Here is a 16,858-nt window from a genome sequence, read left to right as displayed (position 1 = left end):
GCTCTTCTGTACATATGCAAAGATCACATACAAGACTGTTACATTTTAGGCAAAATCTCATAAAGAAATGATATATTTTTATAAAAAACACCAGTTGGACACCACCATTATAGAAAAAAGTATAGTCCTCGATGTGAAATACTTAAATGTACCCAGCCAGGTCTCAGAAATTGCAATAATGTCCAAGTTTCCAACATTTATGAACTCCCGAATATCCATAAATTTATTGCACATTGATCTGGAATTACTTGTGACCACTTAAAGACTTACCAAGTTTCTTTTTGATTGAAGTTGCTGGAACCCTGGTGCCTCATGTAAGGGCGGCGTTGTAGGTGGAGAAAATGGTTGATGCTGGCTCCTTCCGGCCAAAAATCAGAACTCATCGCTTCCTCTTTCTGCCTGCTATGAACATAATTCCATTGTTTCTGGTGAGAACTTTTTCTGTAAAGCTTCCGGTAATACCCTGAAAGTCGAGGTACTTCTTTATGTCATCTTGAGTGGTATCTAGTTTTAAACCGGTTACGAAAAACCAGAAGTGATGTTCAGCTGCCTTCAAAAGTTTTTTACTTTGACATCCCAGGTTCTACTACCTTTAATGGGGTCTGGTCGTTTTTTCCTGGCTGCTTTAACACTACTTTTTACTTTTGTGCAATTACCTTCTGAGTAGATTTTTGTTAAATCTGCCACTTCTTCGGAATTCATAACAGAGTATTTTTCACACATATGATTTACTTCAACTTCTTCGTAGTTTTTGGCCAAGTCTTGTACCCTCTTCATTATATTATGTGATTGTGCCTCAAAAATAACACTGATAACTGTTTTTGATCTAATCACTAGATTTTTGTTATGGTTAATACCACTGTTTAGATTCTCTAAATTGGCCCCATTGACTTGGCGCTTTATCACTCCACTAGCATCTGAACTACTGCTACCGGCTGTCACCAAGACCTGTGTACAGCATGTCTTTTGTTTATTTCCCTGATTACCCACATTTTCTGTAGTTAAAGTATCGTTGGTTTGTGGGCATTTCACGCTTTATCTCCTGTGACCATGACATCTTGCTCCATTGCAGCGTGAGTTTAGAAGCCAGCTCCATCTAAATCCACTTTACAGACATTGTTTACTTTTGGGCCTTGTATGACCTTTGGTACATACACATTTTTTTTTTCTTCAAACGTAGTTATAACCTTCCTTTGCAGATCGACTGTATATTCTAATGAGGAATAAAGCTTTTTGGAGATGTCGTACTCACGATTAATACACTCGATTTCTTTTTTTAGCAGTGCTTCTCTGCTTTTACCGCGTCTATTGTTTGTGTTACAATTTTCTCAATAACACTGAGTTTTTCATTAAAACTTTGTATCGGGTAATTATTTCTTTCCTTTTTAATTTCAAAATCAGGAATCCTGGTCTTTAATTGCATAATCTCACTAATAGCTTTGTTTACTTTCTCGTCGCGGGCATTTTTTGCACATATTATTGCACATTGTAAAGTTTTTACTGGCGCTAGCGACAACTATCCCCGTAATTCTTAAAGAACGTGATTGGTTATAATGGGTGATTCAAATTGAGCTTCCACATTAAAAATATTAAAAAAAAAGAAGAAATTGAAAATTATAGAAAAATATTTATTTTCCCCTTGAAGGTAGTTAATTACAATTATGTATGAAAGATGACATCATGTAAATGACCGCCGCGGCTCATGTGGCATGACGTAATCCGTTTGGAGAAATTTTCGACTACTCTGTGGCACAAATTAGGACCTATGTTGGTAATTTCGCGTCTAATCTCTTGTTTCAGCTCCGCAATGGTGTTCGGGTTATTCTTGTAGACTTTGCTCTTAAGATACCCCCATAGAAAATAATCTAAGGGAGTTAAATCACAGGATCGCGGCGGCCAATTGATATCACCGTTACGTGAAATAACGCGACCTGGAAACTTGCCGCGCAGTACTTGGATCGTTTCTCCTGATGTGTGACAGGTGGCACCGTCCTGTTGAAACCAGAGATCTTCGATGTCCATATCTTCCAACTGTTCCCAGAAAAATTCTGTTATGATGTTCCGATAGCGAACGCCATTAACCGTAACAGCGTTCTCCGCATGATCCTCGAAGAAAAATGGACCAATTACGCCTCCGGACCAAAAGGCACACCAAACAGTCACCTTTTAAGGATGCATTTTCACTTCAACAATCTGTTTTGGATTTTCTAATCCCCAAATACGGCAATTGTGAGTATTTACGAAGCCCCCAAGGTGAAAATGTGCCTCATCGCTAAAGATTATTTTCATTGGAAAATTTGCCCCTTGTTCTCTTATCCATTCGGCAAATACACGGCGCTGTTACTGGTCCCTAGGCTTCAATTCCTGCGTCATTTGGACTCTGTATGGGTGTAACTGCAAATCTTTTGTTAAAATCCGCTGTGTAGTGGAATATGTAAGGTCCAGTTGCTGCGATCGATGACGAATCGATGTTCTTGGATTTTCGTTCACACTTTCGGCAACAATAGCAATATTGTGTTCCGACCGACCTCTACGAGCATGCCTAGGAGTTTTGATGTTAGCGACGGATCCAGTTTGCTTGAATTTTTGTACCAAATTCCAAATTGTCTTCTCACAAGGCCGATTTTGTGCGCCAAAAAATTCACGTAAAGCACGAAATGTATTTTTCCTTGATCGGCCGTTTTCATAATAGGCTTGGATAATTTTAACACGTTGTTCGGTCGTATATTGCTCCATGACTGTTTTGTTTATATTTTGACGTTAGAAATGTCACGTTGCCGTTGACAAATTTAGTAGCGTTTCAAAAAAAAAAAATTGTAATGTGGAAACTCAATTTGAATCACCCTTTATATTCCTTTACACACACAATAAATGCTTTATTATCACTTTTTCCACATTTTATTTACAATATTTACACTTTTTAGCGTCAGGGTCCATCGAGTCATCTTCTCCCAGCGCCATCTTGGATTTGGATTTGAATTTTTTTAATAATAATAATAATAATAATCTTAGAACATTGAAAGGCCTTTCAATGTTCTAAGATAATAATAATAATAATAACGTTTATTATTTACCATGGAAATTACATAGAATATAAACTTACATGTGTATTCAATAATTGAGGTAAATAAAAGCTAATGTATCAGACTCCTGCATTGAAAATGCAGGTTCTGTTCTACCTACATAGCTACAACATAAAAAACTTTTTAAACTAAACTACTTTTTAAATAAAACTAACGAATTAAACTAACAACTAATAAATTAAACTAACTACTAGATATAATGTGCATACATTACATCTAGGTAGTTGATGATTTGGTACAGATTACAACAATACAACATTTAAATACGGAAGAATATATCTAATACTAGCCATTCAATTACAATTTATAAACAAGAAAAATGAAAAATAAATCTTCTAGTTCTAAAATGCATGTCACTGATTATCCAATAAGATTTGCCTTACTTTTGTTTTGAATCTATAAATGGAATTCGAAATATCAGTTATATCGGGTGGTAGCGCATTAATGATGTGAGAAATATTATAAGAGAATGATTTTTTGAAAAATTGATTTTTGTGTTTAGGAATAGTTAAAGATTTACTTCTTAACTTTAAGTGATGAATGTCTGTCCGAAATGTAATTTTGTTGTATAGGTAGGGAGGACTGCGGTATTTAATAATTTTATAAAATAGCACACTGGAATGTAGCTTACGTCTATTAAACATATTAAGCCACTTAAGATCATTAAGCTTATGTGATACATGACCTCGCCTATTAATGCCATAAATAAAACGAATACAAGAGTTTTGCATTTTTTGAACTCTATAGGAGTCTTGACCATCTAGGCAAGGTCCATAAACCACATCACAATGATTAAAATTTGACAACACAAGAGAGTCGCATAGCTCACGTTTAATATTCAGATCTAAGTAATGTCGATGAGGGTACATGGTTTTTAGAGCACAATACGACTTTTTAAGATTATTTGATATGTGTCCACTAAACTTTAGCTGTGAATCGAGTGTTAAACCCAAGCTCTTGGTGCTCTCAACTACTTGAAGTTTTTGATGTCCAACAAACAAAGAAAATTCTTCATAAATAGTCCTTATTTGAACGTTACTTCCAAAGAGAATAACTACACATTTTTTAGGGTTTAATTTTAACATATGCTTACTAGAGACTTTAACAAGTGCGTCAAGATCAGCATTTATATGGTTCAAAGCAGTTAAATAATCAGAAGGTGCAAAGGAGTGATACAACTGCGTATCATCTGCATAGAAGTGATACTTACAGTATTCAAGATATTGAGGAAAGCATGTTGTATAAATACTAAATAGTAGTGGCCCCAATATACTACCTTGAGGCACCCCATTAAGAACTGAAAGACGGCTTGAAAAGGTTGCATCAATTTTTACCATTTGAGACCTATTACTTAGAAATGACTTTATTAAAGCTATAGCATGATTTGAGAATCCTATGTAGTGCAGTAAGGCCACCAATATTTGATGATTTAAAAAATCGAAGGCTTTAGTAAAATCTAGCAATACCAGAGCGGTGACTTTGTTATTATCTCGGGCACGAAAAATGTCATCGGTAATATCTGCCATTGCTGTTGCGCAACTATATCCACTGCGAAATCCAGATTGCTTAATGGGTAATATTGAAAATCTATTAATATGGTTCCTTATTTGTACATCCAATACGCGTTCTAATATTTTAGACATAGTTGGTAGCACACTAATGGATCGAAAATGTGTATAGTCAGTAGGGTTACTTATTTTTGAAAGGGGTAAGACAATGGCTTCCTTCCAACAATTGGGAAAATAGTTAGTTTCTAAGCATTTATTTAATATGTGTGTAATATATTCGCAAATATGAGGACAGCAAAGCTCAAGAAGAGTTATGTTAAGACCGTCTGATCCAAAGGCTTTACTTTTTATTTTTTTAATTATGTTAAATACCTCATAATTTTCCACTGCTCTGAACTGCAAAGAGAAATCTATGTCACTTTTTTTATTGGTTGAATAAAAATTTAAAAGTTCCTGATCTAAAGGCTGGTTTGAGATAGTAGAGTTTATAAAAAAATTGTTAAATTGATCAACATCATTAAACTGCACCGGAATATCTTTTTTCTTAGACGGAGTTAGTTTATTAAGTTCCTCCCATTTTTCTCGAGTACTGCAATTTTTAAATTTATGCTTATAATAGGCTTTGCGTTCCATTCTTATTAAAGCTGTTGTTAAGTTTCTTAATGATTTATAATATTCCCATTTTTCTGGACGTTTAGTGCGTTTAAACTGCTGAAGAGCTGCATCTCTTAATTTCTGCATTTTCTTAATATTCTCTGTAATCCAGGGTAGGAAGGGTTTTTTAGGCAATGTAATTGTTTTAAGAGGAGCGTGAATATCAAATAGGCTAGTTATAGCATTGTTAATAAATACGACTTTTTGATTAACATCAACGATATTGTAAACATTATTAAACGGTATCGATTGAAGGTCATTTTTAAATAGGTTATAGTTTATATTTTTTAGATTTCTAGAAATGATAGTTCTTGGTTTATAATTTAATTTGGCCATTTGTATCTCACAATAGACTACGAAGTGGTCGGAAAAATCAGAACAGATAACACCAGTGCTTTTAATTTGGTCATAATTAGTGACTATTAAATCAATTAATAGATAGTGATATCCAAGATTTTAAAGTATAATATCTCAAGGACTATTTGGAATATTCCTATGAAAAATTTCTTTGTATGCATTACTGTCCGAAAAAAATGTTTGATCTTTTAGCACTTGACTCGCTTTAAAGTCCAATATCTCGAAAACTAATTGGAATGTTCTCAGAATAAAACACATTATTTATTGCGTTACTCAATTATTTTAAAACTGCTTAAATCAATTCACTCTCGATAAACCAATTAAGTTTGTTTAGTCTAAACTATTCGCTCGTTTCTCTCAGTGTATTTTCAAAACTTCAGTCAACAGCCAAGAGAAACATTATCACAATGTATTTTAAGGTACGCTCAATCTAGAAATTTTTCAAGCATATGGACCTCGTATTGTACACGTGTATTAGAGGGAGACACCAATACCACAAAAAGCGAACCTAGATTAGAGCCAAAAATAAAAGGAACGGGGCATTTAACAAGTAATACTTCTCGTCCAAATATCGCGTGCCTTCGCTCTGCAAATAGCGCGTCGTATAAAATAAACTGTTGTAGAGCGTCGTGACGCCTATAGCGTCGTTTTTATCGGATCTCGCGATTTAAGTTCCAATTAGTTTCACTATAATAAATGAGTTTCGTGAAAAACATATTTAGTAAGATGAGTGGTGGTGCCTCGAGTCTGGATTGTCCGGACGAACCTGAGGATGACGACGACGTGAGCGAAACGTCTGAGGACGAGTCTGATGATACTGGTGTATTTAGTCCGGATAATTTTAGTCCTGCTAATAGTAACAGTGATATGGATGGTAATTTGGTTAGTCCTACGAGGGAGGATGCGAGTGTGACTTCTTTAGAAGTTGGAGAGGATATCAACTTGAGTAATGTTGATGCTGATTGTTCGACCATTTCAAACTTTTTTGGTTATTGGTAGGTATTTTTGTGTTTTTTTTTTTAAGTTTTTTGAATTACTCTCTTAAGAAATTAAAAACTGTTTCGCGCAAAATATTGCTTTAGTCAAAGTTGCTCAAAATCAGGAGTCCGGTAAAGTTAAAGAGACTTCTAAACCATTTTTTTTAAATTTTTACATAGTGTTGAGTGTAGTCAAAATATTGATAAAAAAGTGAGAGTGGTTGAAAAAAATACGAAATTTTGGAAATTATGAAGATTTTTCTACATACGTTAAATACCTGATTATTGCCGAAATTTTGCCGATCTTGCACAAAGTTTTGAAACTTTTTAGGAGCTAAAATTATAAGTTTATAGGAGTATTTATATTTTTTAGCGCTTTATCACATATTTCTGTAATTTACACACGAAAAATAAAACATAACCTTATTGACAAAAATGGGAGTGGCTTCAGTATGACCCTCTAGTATTTTTTGGTTTTATCTGGGACACTTTTTAATTGGGTGGGTTAGCTGTGGGCTCAATTTTAGATCAAAAAGCATTATATAGTTTATTTTTACATGATTTTGTAAACAAAGTGTTAAAAATTAGGTATTATTTATTTAAATTTATTTGATATTTTGTAGCATTTTTTTGTTCCCTTAGCATCATCTTAAAAAAATACTACATACTTTCTTTTTATTTAGTTTACTTTAATTTGGAAAGAATATTGTTTATTAATTATTCTAATTTATTTATGTTAATCTCGGCAACATCGCTTTCGGAGGTATCCGTAATTTAAACAAAGTATGTACTGTGTGTTGCCTAAAAGCTCAAGGGACTTTTAAATAATTAAATGGACTCTTGAAGTACTTTTAATTTATTTCGACATCATTAAATCTGTTTTTTATATTGTATTACATATTTTATTATTAACAACACAGTTTACGTTTGTATTTAAGTATTTTATTATCAAAAAATGCATAAACAAAATCCAGTCTAACTTGACCTTGCTTTAAACAATCAGCGCATATCGATCTTCGGGTTAAGGTTCACAGTTGCCATATTGTGCTGGAACGGAAAAGCGGCTGATCTTATTATTTTCAATATTCAAAATGAATTAAAATCATTATCATTATTGATTGAGAATCATATCATTATTGAAGGATTTTGATAGGTCCTGGTTTATGTTCTTCAGTCGTACATAATTATTTATGTAGATTTCCTAGCAGCTCTATTCCTTTTCCTGGTAAAAGGTACGTTGGCAACAACGGCAATGGTTCGGTGGTGGGAGGTCACCAAGCACCAAGGTGAACCTTGATGCCCATCCATCTTTCTTTTTGGCGTGCGACCGAAGATCTGACAAGTCGTTCTAATTTTGCCTAGAAAAAAGGGCGAATCAAGTAAAGTTTTCCATTTCGGGATGTGTTAATATTTTAAACTTACTTATTTTTCGCACTGCATCTACCGATGTAGTTTTCCTTTTGCTGGCGGGCGTGGTTTATCTGATTTTGTGATTTTTGAGTTTTCCCATGACATCACGTAAGTAGCACGTGGTTCCTTTGTAAGTGTCTTTAAATCAGGTATTCCTTCCTTTATTTAGAGATTCCTTCGTCCTGCGTTGCTGCCCAATCAACTTTAACGAAGGTTGATAATTCTACGCCACAAAATATCTTTGATTGATACTTTTGGGGGGTCCTTCTTACTTATTGCTTAGTCCTTAGTCCTTATGTCATTTTGTCTACTTTTACCTGCCACAACCACGTGATTGCTGCCATACTGCCTGACGCCAATTTCGACGCCGAGCCCTGCCTTCAATCTTTGCTGATTGCTGCCAAACTGCTTGACGCCATTTTCAACGCCGAGCCCTGCCTTCAATCTTTGCTGATAGCTGTCATACAGTTGACGGTGTCATACATTACGCTCAAGACCAAGTCAACGCCTTGACGCTATTTTCAACGCCGAGCCCTGCCTTCAACCCTTGCTGCTTCCAGACTGCTGACCTTCATCCTCATCCACCTAAGGCCATGCCTTCAGGCCTGTCAATCGCTGGATAATGCTTCCCTAGCATTCCTACGCAGTAACGCTGAGCAGGAAGTGTTTAAGCTGCGTGGCGGAGTTGGTAAAATTTCATCATACTTATATGAACTTGGTTTAATGATTTATTTATTCTAATTTGATTGATTGTGGTATTTATTTTTGTTGGTACACATATTTTGATTTATAAGTAGCCCTGTGCGTACTGTCTATTTAATCCTTTTTTCCTGCGCAGAGAATTCATGAATTTTCCCCAGGTTTAACGTCATATAATTAATGTCATATTCCCATTTTAATTTAATATAAACCCATAGAGCTACACGTTCTCTTTGTGATATTTGAGTGTTACTATCACTATTTTCAGTATCTTTTTTATCCATTTTTTTATCACTATCAAACCACCATTTGTAAATAGTTGTAAGTATTTTATTGACCGCACGGAATGCAATGTTTCAGTTGACATCTAGGGTACAAAATAAATTTTGTTAAAAAATTAAAATAAACCGTTTCACTTGAAGTTGATACCAGTCCAGACTATTGCTTTAAAAAAAAAAAAAAACATAATTAAGTTTCTTGATTTACTTAATTATAAACAACATCTTTAATTATAAAATTTAAATAAACTTTAATTAAATTAAGTGGCGTCCAAAGATGAAATCAGTAAGTATAAAAAGGGAGGGATGATCTGCCCACCACCACGCTCACCAGACTAAAAGCTGCCGTGCATTTATGGGGCAAAAAAAAATATCCATAGGGTAGAAAAATTGCCACAATTTTATGTATCATACACACATCAAAATGGTCTAGGGAACACATACAAATATGTCAATATTTTTGAGAAGGTTGGAAAAAAGTTAATTATTGCAATTTTTTTAAATTATTCGAATAAAATAACAATATAATTATTAACTTTTTTTTTGTAAATTATAATTTACTCATAATTTAGGGCCCAAATAAAAATAAAGAACAAAATCCCATTTATTACCGTTTCTTAAAAAAAATTATAAAAATAAAAATTTACCCTAATAACACTTTGACATCCCCTAGGCATACTTAAAATTAAATTATTAATTAATTCTTGGGGCAACTCCTCCCAAACATGTGTCACAGCAAGACGAAGCTCCAGAGCGCTTTGAAAAAAGTCAAATCGTTGAAGAAGTTGCCTTTTTAACCAATCCCAAACATGCTGAATTGGATTAACGTCCGATGAGGTAGAGGGCCAGGGTAGAAGATTGATTTGATTTTCCTTAATAGCGATTCTTACAAGCCGTGCTCGATGTGGTGGGGCATTATCTTGTTGCAACAAAGAATTTGGGTCCATTTCGCGTAAATATGAAACAATTACAGGCAGTAGTATATTATCCCTATAACTTATTCCAGTCATTGTATTTTCCACAAAAATGAGGTTCGTTTTTCCGTCAAAACTAACGCCACCCCAAAACATTAGTGATCCACCACGTTGCCTTACTACTTCCCGGGCATGACGCAAACGACTTTCATTTCCTTCCTCTCTCCAGACACGAATTCTACCAGATTCAGGATAAAATGAAAATCATCCATAAAAAGAACTGTGGTCCATCTTTCTTGATTCCAATTAACATGTTCTTGGTACCACGTTAATCTTGCACCTCGATTTCCTAAAGTTAACCGAGAAACCCTTAGGGGTCTGGCATGAAAGTTTGACCTGAAACCTCGACGTTATGCACTCGTGAGAGCTGCTGAACCAAAACAGAGTCTGTTACCGTAGGATTTCTTTGAGCTTGCAAAGTTATAAAACGGTCTTGGGCAGGTGTGGTAACTTGACGGGCCTTGATGCCATTCTCTAACATCATTTGTCTCTCTATATCTTGTCCACAAACGGTTAATTACACTGGGAGATGTAGCCAAAGCTCTTGCAACGTCTCTTTGACTTGTTCCTGCCTCAAGCATTCCGACTGCTCTTAGCATTATTATTATTATTATTATACATTTTTCATTGAGGGGAGAAAAGCACTGCAGCCAGTATCAAATCATCCCAACCATTATGCTGTTCTTGTTTTACACCTCACAGCCATTGGCTACTAAACGTATTAGCTCGATCTCTTGATTAAAACCAAATTGTTTAAATGTGTTAAAAACGGCGAAGACTATCTCATTTCGGCTTCCTTGCAAAAAATCTGTAAAGGTTTATCTGCATGTTGAAATAACAAGCCTCATCTGGAATTTTGAGAGCGGTAATTATTTTTTTTCCAGTCAAAAGATAATTTTCTTTTTTTTCTTTTTTTGTTTTTTTCTAAAAAGCGTGGTTTTTCATAATTTTTCTAGTAGTTTACTTTCTACCCCCTTCTTGGTGGCATTCTAAACTAGGTACAAAAAGCAAAAATCAAACTAAGTTAATAACTTATATAATAAATGGTTGTGACGAATTCATACTTACTAAGCTATTAAGTTATATCATATTCATAATAATTGAGCATATAATATAGTATATTATAAATTAAGATTTAATTAGATGGTGACGTAACTCCAACAAAATAAATTTTTGAAAATGTCTTGTATTTGTGCCTTTTTCTATTTCAAGACATATTTCTCATATGTCTTGATTGTATCCTCGGAAATATGAGGATCCAAATTCTCAGTATACAGATGAAGTTTGTTGGCAAACATTGTATTTTTAGTCCATTCTACACAATTTTTCAAAATATTTATAAAAATTATTGAACATCAAATTCGTTTCGCATGCATTTTAGAAATAGCGAATTTACTGTTTAAAAATTTGAGGGAAAAGATGGATCCTAAATCAAATGGTGATACTAAAAAAATATTTGTAAAATTAAAAAGGTGTTTTTTAAAACATCTTATCACTTTAAAATACGAAACAAACAAATTACTAAAATTCCTTAATCTATCTTCTTCTATTGTATCTTCACTCGAAGATGCAACTTCGTTAGCCAAACACATGTCAAGAATGAAGTAAAGAGTCTTCAAAAGTGGTCAAACTGTTTTGCGATTTGAGGTTCTTTTCAATTGTCGAGGCACTTATTTCCTTTAGGGGAATTTTATATTTTAACTGAAATACTTTAGTATACTGACTTTAATATAACTAAACAATGTACTTTTCTTTATTCTCTTTATAATAAGAAATATTGTACTTAATTTAGTTTCAGCACAAATTATAATTATAAAATTTGCTGCGGGAATAAAATTCATCAAATTTCTGTAATGATTAAACTAAAACTCAAAATGTTCTATTATAAAGAGCATTGTTAAAAACAAAGTTTTAAAACTTCTGGCGAAAATTTGTCGCCAGGATTATAAAAAAATCGTGAAAGTCGAAAATTTAAATAAGAGTAGGAGAAACAATATAAATCAAATGTTAAACTCGCTCCGTTATATTTATTTTAAAATTTCATTATTTACACATTTTAAGTCAAGTTAAGAAAAAGGTAATACGTTTTACAAAGGAAACGTTAGTGCAGACAAGATATAAATATTACAAGCAGTTGGAATTTGACTGATATACAGATAATGATTTACAAGATATTTCTATGTTTAAAATACAATCAGAAATGTTTAACAATATATCAATATTATAACCGAAATTTAAGAAGTAAAGCAATATAAGTAAGAAAAAATAAACCGCTTATGAATTTTCACTCCAAATGTGAAACTATCTAGAAAAAATTTACTTAAATTATCGAAATTGAAATATGTTATCCTAACTACATTTGCACTCACGAATATAGTTTTAGATAAAATAAAATCTAAGCTTACATTATCAATTAATTAATGCGCCCTTCTAAACCCAAGTTCATTTTTATTTAAAAAGTAATTAATATAACGTCTTAAGAAGCTTAATGCATATGGTAAATCATTAAATTAAATTTAGAGTAAAATTAAATTATACAACTTTTCAAGTGTTATAAGATACCTACATATTTACCATCAAGGTACGGTCAAGTATTACTATCCAGCAAAAGTCCTCTTAATCAAAAATCTTTAAATATAAACTTAAAAAATACTGAAATGACAACATTTATGGTGTAAGAATTTTGTTGACATATTGCAGAAAACTTGTTACAGGTTTAATCTCCAACAGATATATTAACTGATTTATTAATTTTTTTGCCAAGATAAAGTAAATCTCAACCATAGTTTCATAAAATAATTTATTTAAAAAATCATACATAAATATACATACTACACAGATATGATACACCGTTAAGATGGTCCCTCCTAACATACCCGATCTGAAACGCAAGGAAAACCATTATTGGATGAGGAAAGTAAATAATAATAAGAGATATTGTTTCATTGTTTTATTGATTGAATAGAATTAAGAACTGCCATTGATTTTGCATTGATTTTACCTTGCAAGTCAATTTGGCCTATTTTAGATTTTAATGAATACTGAGCACATATTAACTATTTGTTTATTTTGTTCAAGTCATGAGGATCAATAGTGATAAGAATGTTAATGTCAATCTGGTCAGTCAGTTTTTTTTTTGTAAATCATTGTTGCTAAACCATGGCCTCAAGTTATAGATTGCTCCATAGTTGCAAATTACTTAAACCAATGTTGGTACCAGATAGTACCCAGTAGTTAAACCCAGCATGTCAACACCTAGGTACTTGACAGATAAATGCATTCCTTAAAATCTGGGGGAAACTGACAATCCTATTTTTAATAGATTCATTCTTTATCTGGTTCTAGAATATGACAGATAGTTTCGCTTAATGCGGATGTGAAAAGGTAGACCCTATCTTAGCCTAATTTTTTTGTAATTACTAGTATGTGCTAGGATAGCTTGATTGCTGATTTTCTAAGTAGGCCTAAGAGTTTATAGGGCTCCTTGTTTTTGTTGTATTAAATAAACCCCAGAAAAGGCCACATTCCATCTTCGGTAAGTTAGCACATGTTACATGCCGGTCATTTTCCACCTTTTTTTTTCTAATTAATTTCTTATTTGCATGCTTTTCGGTTTAACTCAAAAGAACATCAATGCATCCAACTTTTCAGAGAGCAATTTTATAAGATTTAACTTACTTACCCACACAAAAATGTCATAAAATTGACAGCCACGTCGAACCTCATGTGTGGTCCCCATTTTTAGGCCTTCCTGTACCTTCTGCTTATCCTCTGCTTCTGCTTTTGCTGCATTTTTATTGTTACTGCTTCCACCTCACTTGCTATTCCACGTGTTACCACATCAAGTCGCTTGGATCATCACCTCCGGAACCTGCATTCCTTCCAATCGGCTACACCTAATACCGATTGCCTTCCACTACCTGCTAGACATTCTGGAAGCATCCTAACTGGTCGATCTGCTGCTGCCTCTTTTGACCCAAACATATAGCTGCCAACAAAGGAGCCCCATTCAGATCAGGTGGGCCCTACTACCAGTCGGAGAGACTCAGAATTTCAGGTAGCCCCTTTTTCTTTTTGGCTCGGTTTCTTCAGGTATTGATTTATCGGTTCGTCACAATTTATAGATTTTTTTTTTTGGAATTAATATGTAGAAATGATCACAGATTTTAAATTCAATTTAGCAAAATTGTTTATATAGCCACCATCACTGATTTGATTTGAAATTGGGAACTGAGTATATACGTATATGCGAGGTATTATCAGATGTACAATTGAATTTTAGCTAAATTTTACTTTATTTTCTTTCTCATAATTTTAAATTTCATAATTATAACTTAAGTATTAGAGCATTACTGTCTTTGTATTTATTTTTTTGAATTGAGGTTATAGATTAAATTAGTTGTCAATTATTTCGCATGCGCATTGTGGAAAAGAGCCTTAGCGGTAACCAGTCTAGAACTTCTAGTTCGAAATCTTGCCATTCGCAGATGTTTTATTACTTGTTCGGGATCAATTTGTAACTAGTTCAATCAATCTTTGGACTCTCATTAGAATTTTGAGTTCTGGACTTGCGCAGTAGATTTTTAATGACGTATTTGATGTATGTCGACTATTTACTCTTTTTGTGTTTATTTTCTAATAAGTGGAGCTTATTTTATTTTATTTTTAAATATAAAACCAATAATACTAGTTAATTTGTAATAGTTACTATTACAAATAATAATTGCTTATTCTACTGTTTTTTATTAGTTTTATGGGTGGTTTGTTAATCAGTGGTTTTTTAAGCAATTCCTGTCGAATTAAATCGATTTTGTTTTAGTTGTCCATGATAAAATTGTCATGTCTGATCATTTAAGTTCCAGTGATGAGGATTTGGAGAACCTCGTACTTATGTTCCCAAAAATGTTGGATATTTTGATTGTCCTACAATCTGATGATAACCTGTATTTTCAACATTTTCGAATGTGCTCAGTACTTACGAATGAACTGGCAGACGATTTGCTGCATCCCCATATTATAAAGAACAGAAAGGAGACTTCCTGTAACTTCTAAGAAATACTATAATAAATTTTAATGGAGGAAGGAACAGAAAAAATAACTCCATTGGCCATATCTCTGCTTTAAATCCTTACTGTTAAAAAAAAAAGTCCTTCCTAAACGAAACAATCGAAAAACATAACCTATACTAACCCAAACAGATTTAGATGTTGACAGTTCCTGAATCGTTCGCGGTTGAAATAAATTCCGAACCGGAAATGAATCACGCATGCGCATATCCTTAAAGGATGAAGAGTTCCTGGCTGATCCGGGATGCGTTCAGAACTTTCACCGCGAACAATGCTAATATATATTTCTGATGCAGATTTCTGGGAATGTAATGTTGGGCAATTTGCATAAAAACGTTTGCTGTGAGTCAGTCAGAGAATTGTTTTCTTGATGTTAAGACTTGTACGTTATAAGACGGTATACGTTATATACGTGGGATATAGTACCTTTAAGTGTTAGTGAACCGTTGTTTGTTTGATTGTTTTGTGACAAGATGGGTAAAAGAAAACATCGTCATCGTGCAAGACACATTAGCTCGAGTTTTTTAAGTCTAAGAGGAGGGGGGGGTGGGATCATTTACTTATCCCAGATACCTCCGATATCAAAAGGATTAAGCTCTGTGGTCTGTGGGGGGCCTTTTCGGTGCCCTTAAGTGACCTGAAATGTGGAGTTTACGGGTGCTGCGAGCAGTTGCCAGTAGTAGTGCCTTTTGCATGTGCTTATATAGATGTTCGCCAGTTCCTAGTTGTTTAAGGTATTCCAGTAGACTATTTGGTATTACAGCCGTTGTCGATATAACAATTGGGATAGTCTGAACAGTATCCATTCTCCATTGCCTTCCGATTTGAATTTCTAGATCTCTGTATTTGGCGATTTTCTCAGTGTGTTTCTCTTGCAGATTATTGTTGTTCGGTATAGCTACGTCAATTAGAGTTGTTTTCCTGGAAATTTTATCTATTAAAATAAGATCTGGTCTATTATGCCGTGAGTTTTCTCCTGTAAAAATAGGATCTTAAGTTAGTGTTTTGTTTTTCAAGTTGTTTACCCAGATCTATTAATCCTCTTCCTCCAAGGTGGCGGGGAAGCATTGTTCTTTCAATGGCACTTCGAGGGTGGTGGTTGTGCGTTTTAGTAAGTAGGGTCCCTACTTTTTTTTGTAGCCTTTCTATGTCTGTCCTACTCCAATTAATTACCCCAAAAGAATAACTAAGAGCTGAACATGCGTAGGAGTTAAGTGCCTTAATCATATTTTTGCTGTTGAGATTGGTTCTCAAAACTTGTCTTACCCTTTTCACAAACTCGTTAGTCAGTTCGCATTTCATTGTTTGTTGTTCAATCGTTTGTGATTGTTTCATCCCCAAGTATTTGTAAATTTCGTGTTCGCCCATGGCCTCGATGGTCTGGACATTCTGCATCTGATATTCTCCTGGCTGAATTTTTCCTCGGATTATATTGAGAGTACGGCATTTATCTAGTCCAAATGGCATGCCGATGTCATTGGAGAACTCTTCTACTATATGCAGCATTTGGTTTAGTTGGTTCCTAGTTGCAGCCATTATTTTTAAATCATCCATATACAGTAAGTGATTTAACTTTGCAATCTCGGTGTTATTATCTCGGATGCTAAACCCATAGTTGGTAGAGTTAAGACCGTTCGAAAGAGGATTCATAGCAAGGCAGAACCATAATGGGCTCAGTGAGTCCCCTTGGAAGATTCCTGTTCGAATTGGAATGTTGTTTGTACTTACTGTGCTTTTACCCTGTACTTCGAGCTGGATCGTTGTTCTCCAACTTGTCATAGCGCTCTCTAGAAAAGACAAAGTATTACCATCAACTTTATACACTTTTAATATGTTTATAAGCCATTCGTGT

General features: G+C 34.0%; 1 protein-coding gene across 4 annotated transcripts in view; it reads left to right on the top strand.

Moving 5' to 3' along the window:
- Positions 1 to 16,858, top strand: part of LOC126746897 (protein FAM184A-like) — a 115,440-nt gene that overhangs the window by 13,047 nt on the left and 85,535 nt on the right. The window contains exon 1 of one of the 4 annotated variants that reach the window (XM_050455301.1): positions 6,187 to 6,597. The exons of the other annotated variants lie outside the window; for them this stretch is intronic. Within the exon in view, the coding sequence (XP_050311258.1) occupies positions 6,299 to 6,597 (299 nt within the window). The 5' untranslated portion in view covers positions 6,187 to 6,298. Of the gene's footprint in view, positions 1 to 6,186; positions 6,598 to 16,858 lie in introns of those variants that run through there. 4 annotated transcript variants of the gene reach the window in all.

Source organism: Anthonomus grandis, chromosome 18, assembly GCF_022605725.1.
Source record: "Anthonomus grandis grandis chromosome 18, icAntGran1.3, whole genome shotgun sequence".
Lineage (NCBI taxonomy): Eukaryota > Metazoa > Arthropoda > Insecta > Coleoptera > Curculionidae > Anthonomus > Anthonomus grandis.
This window is presented reverse-complemented; position numbering and strand designations above follow the sequence as displayed.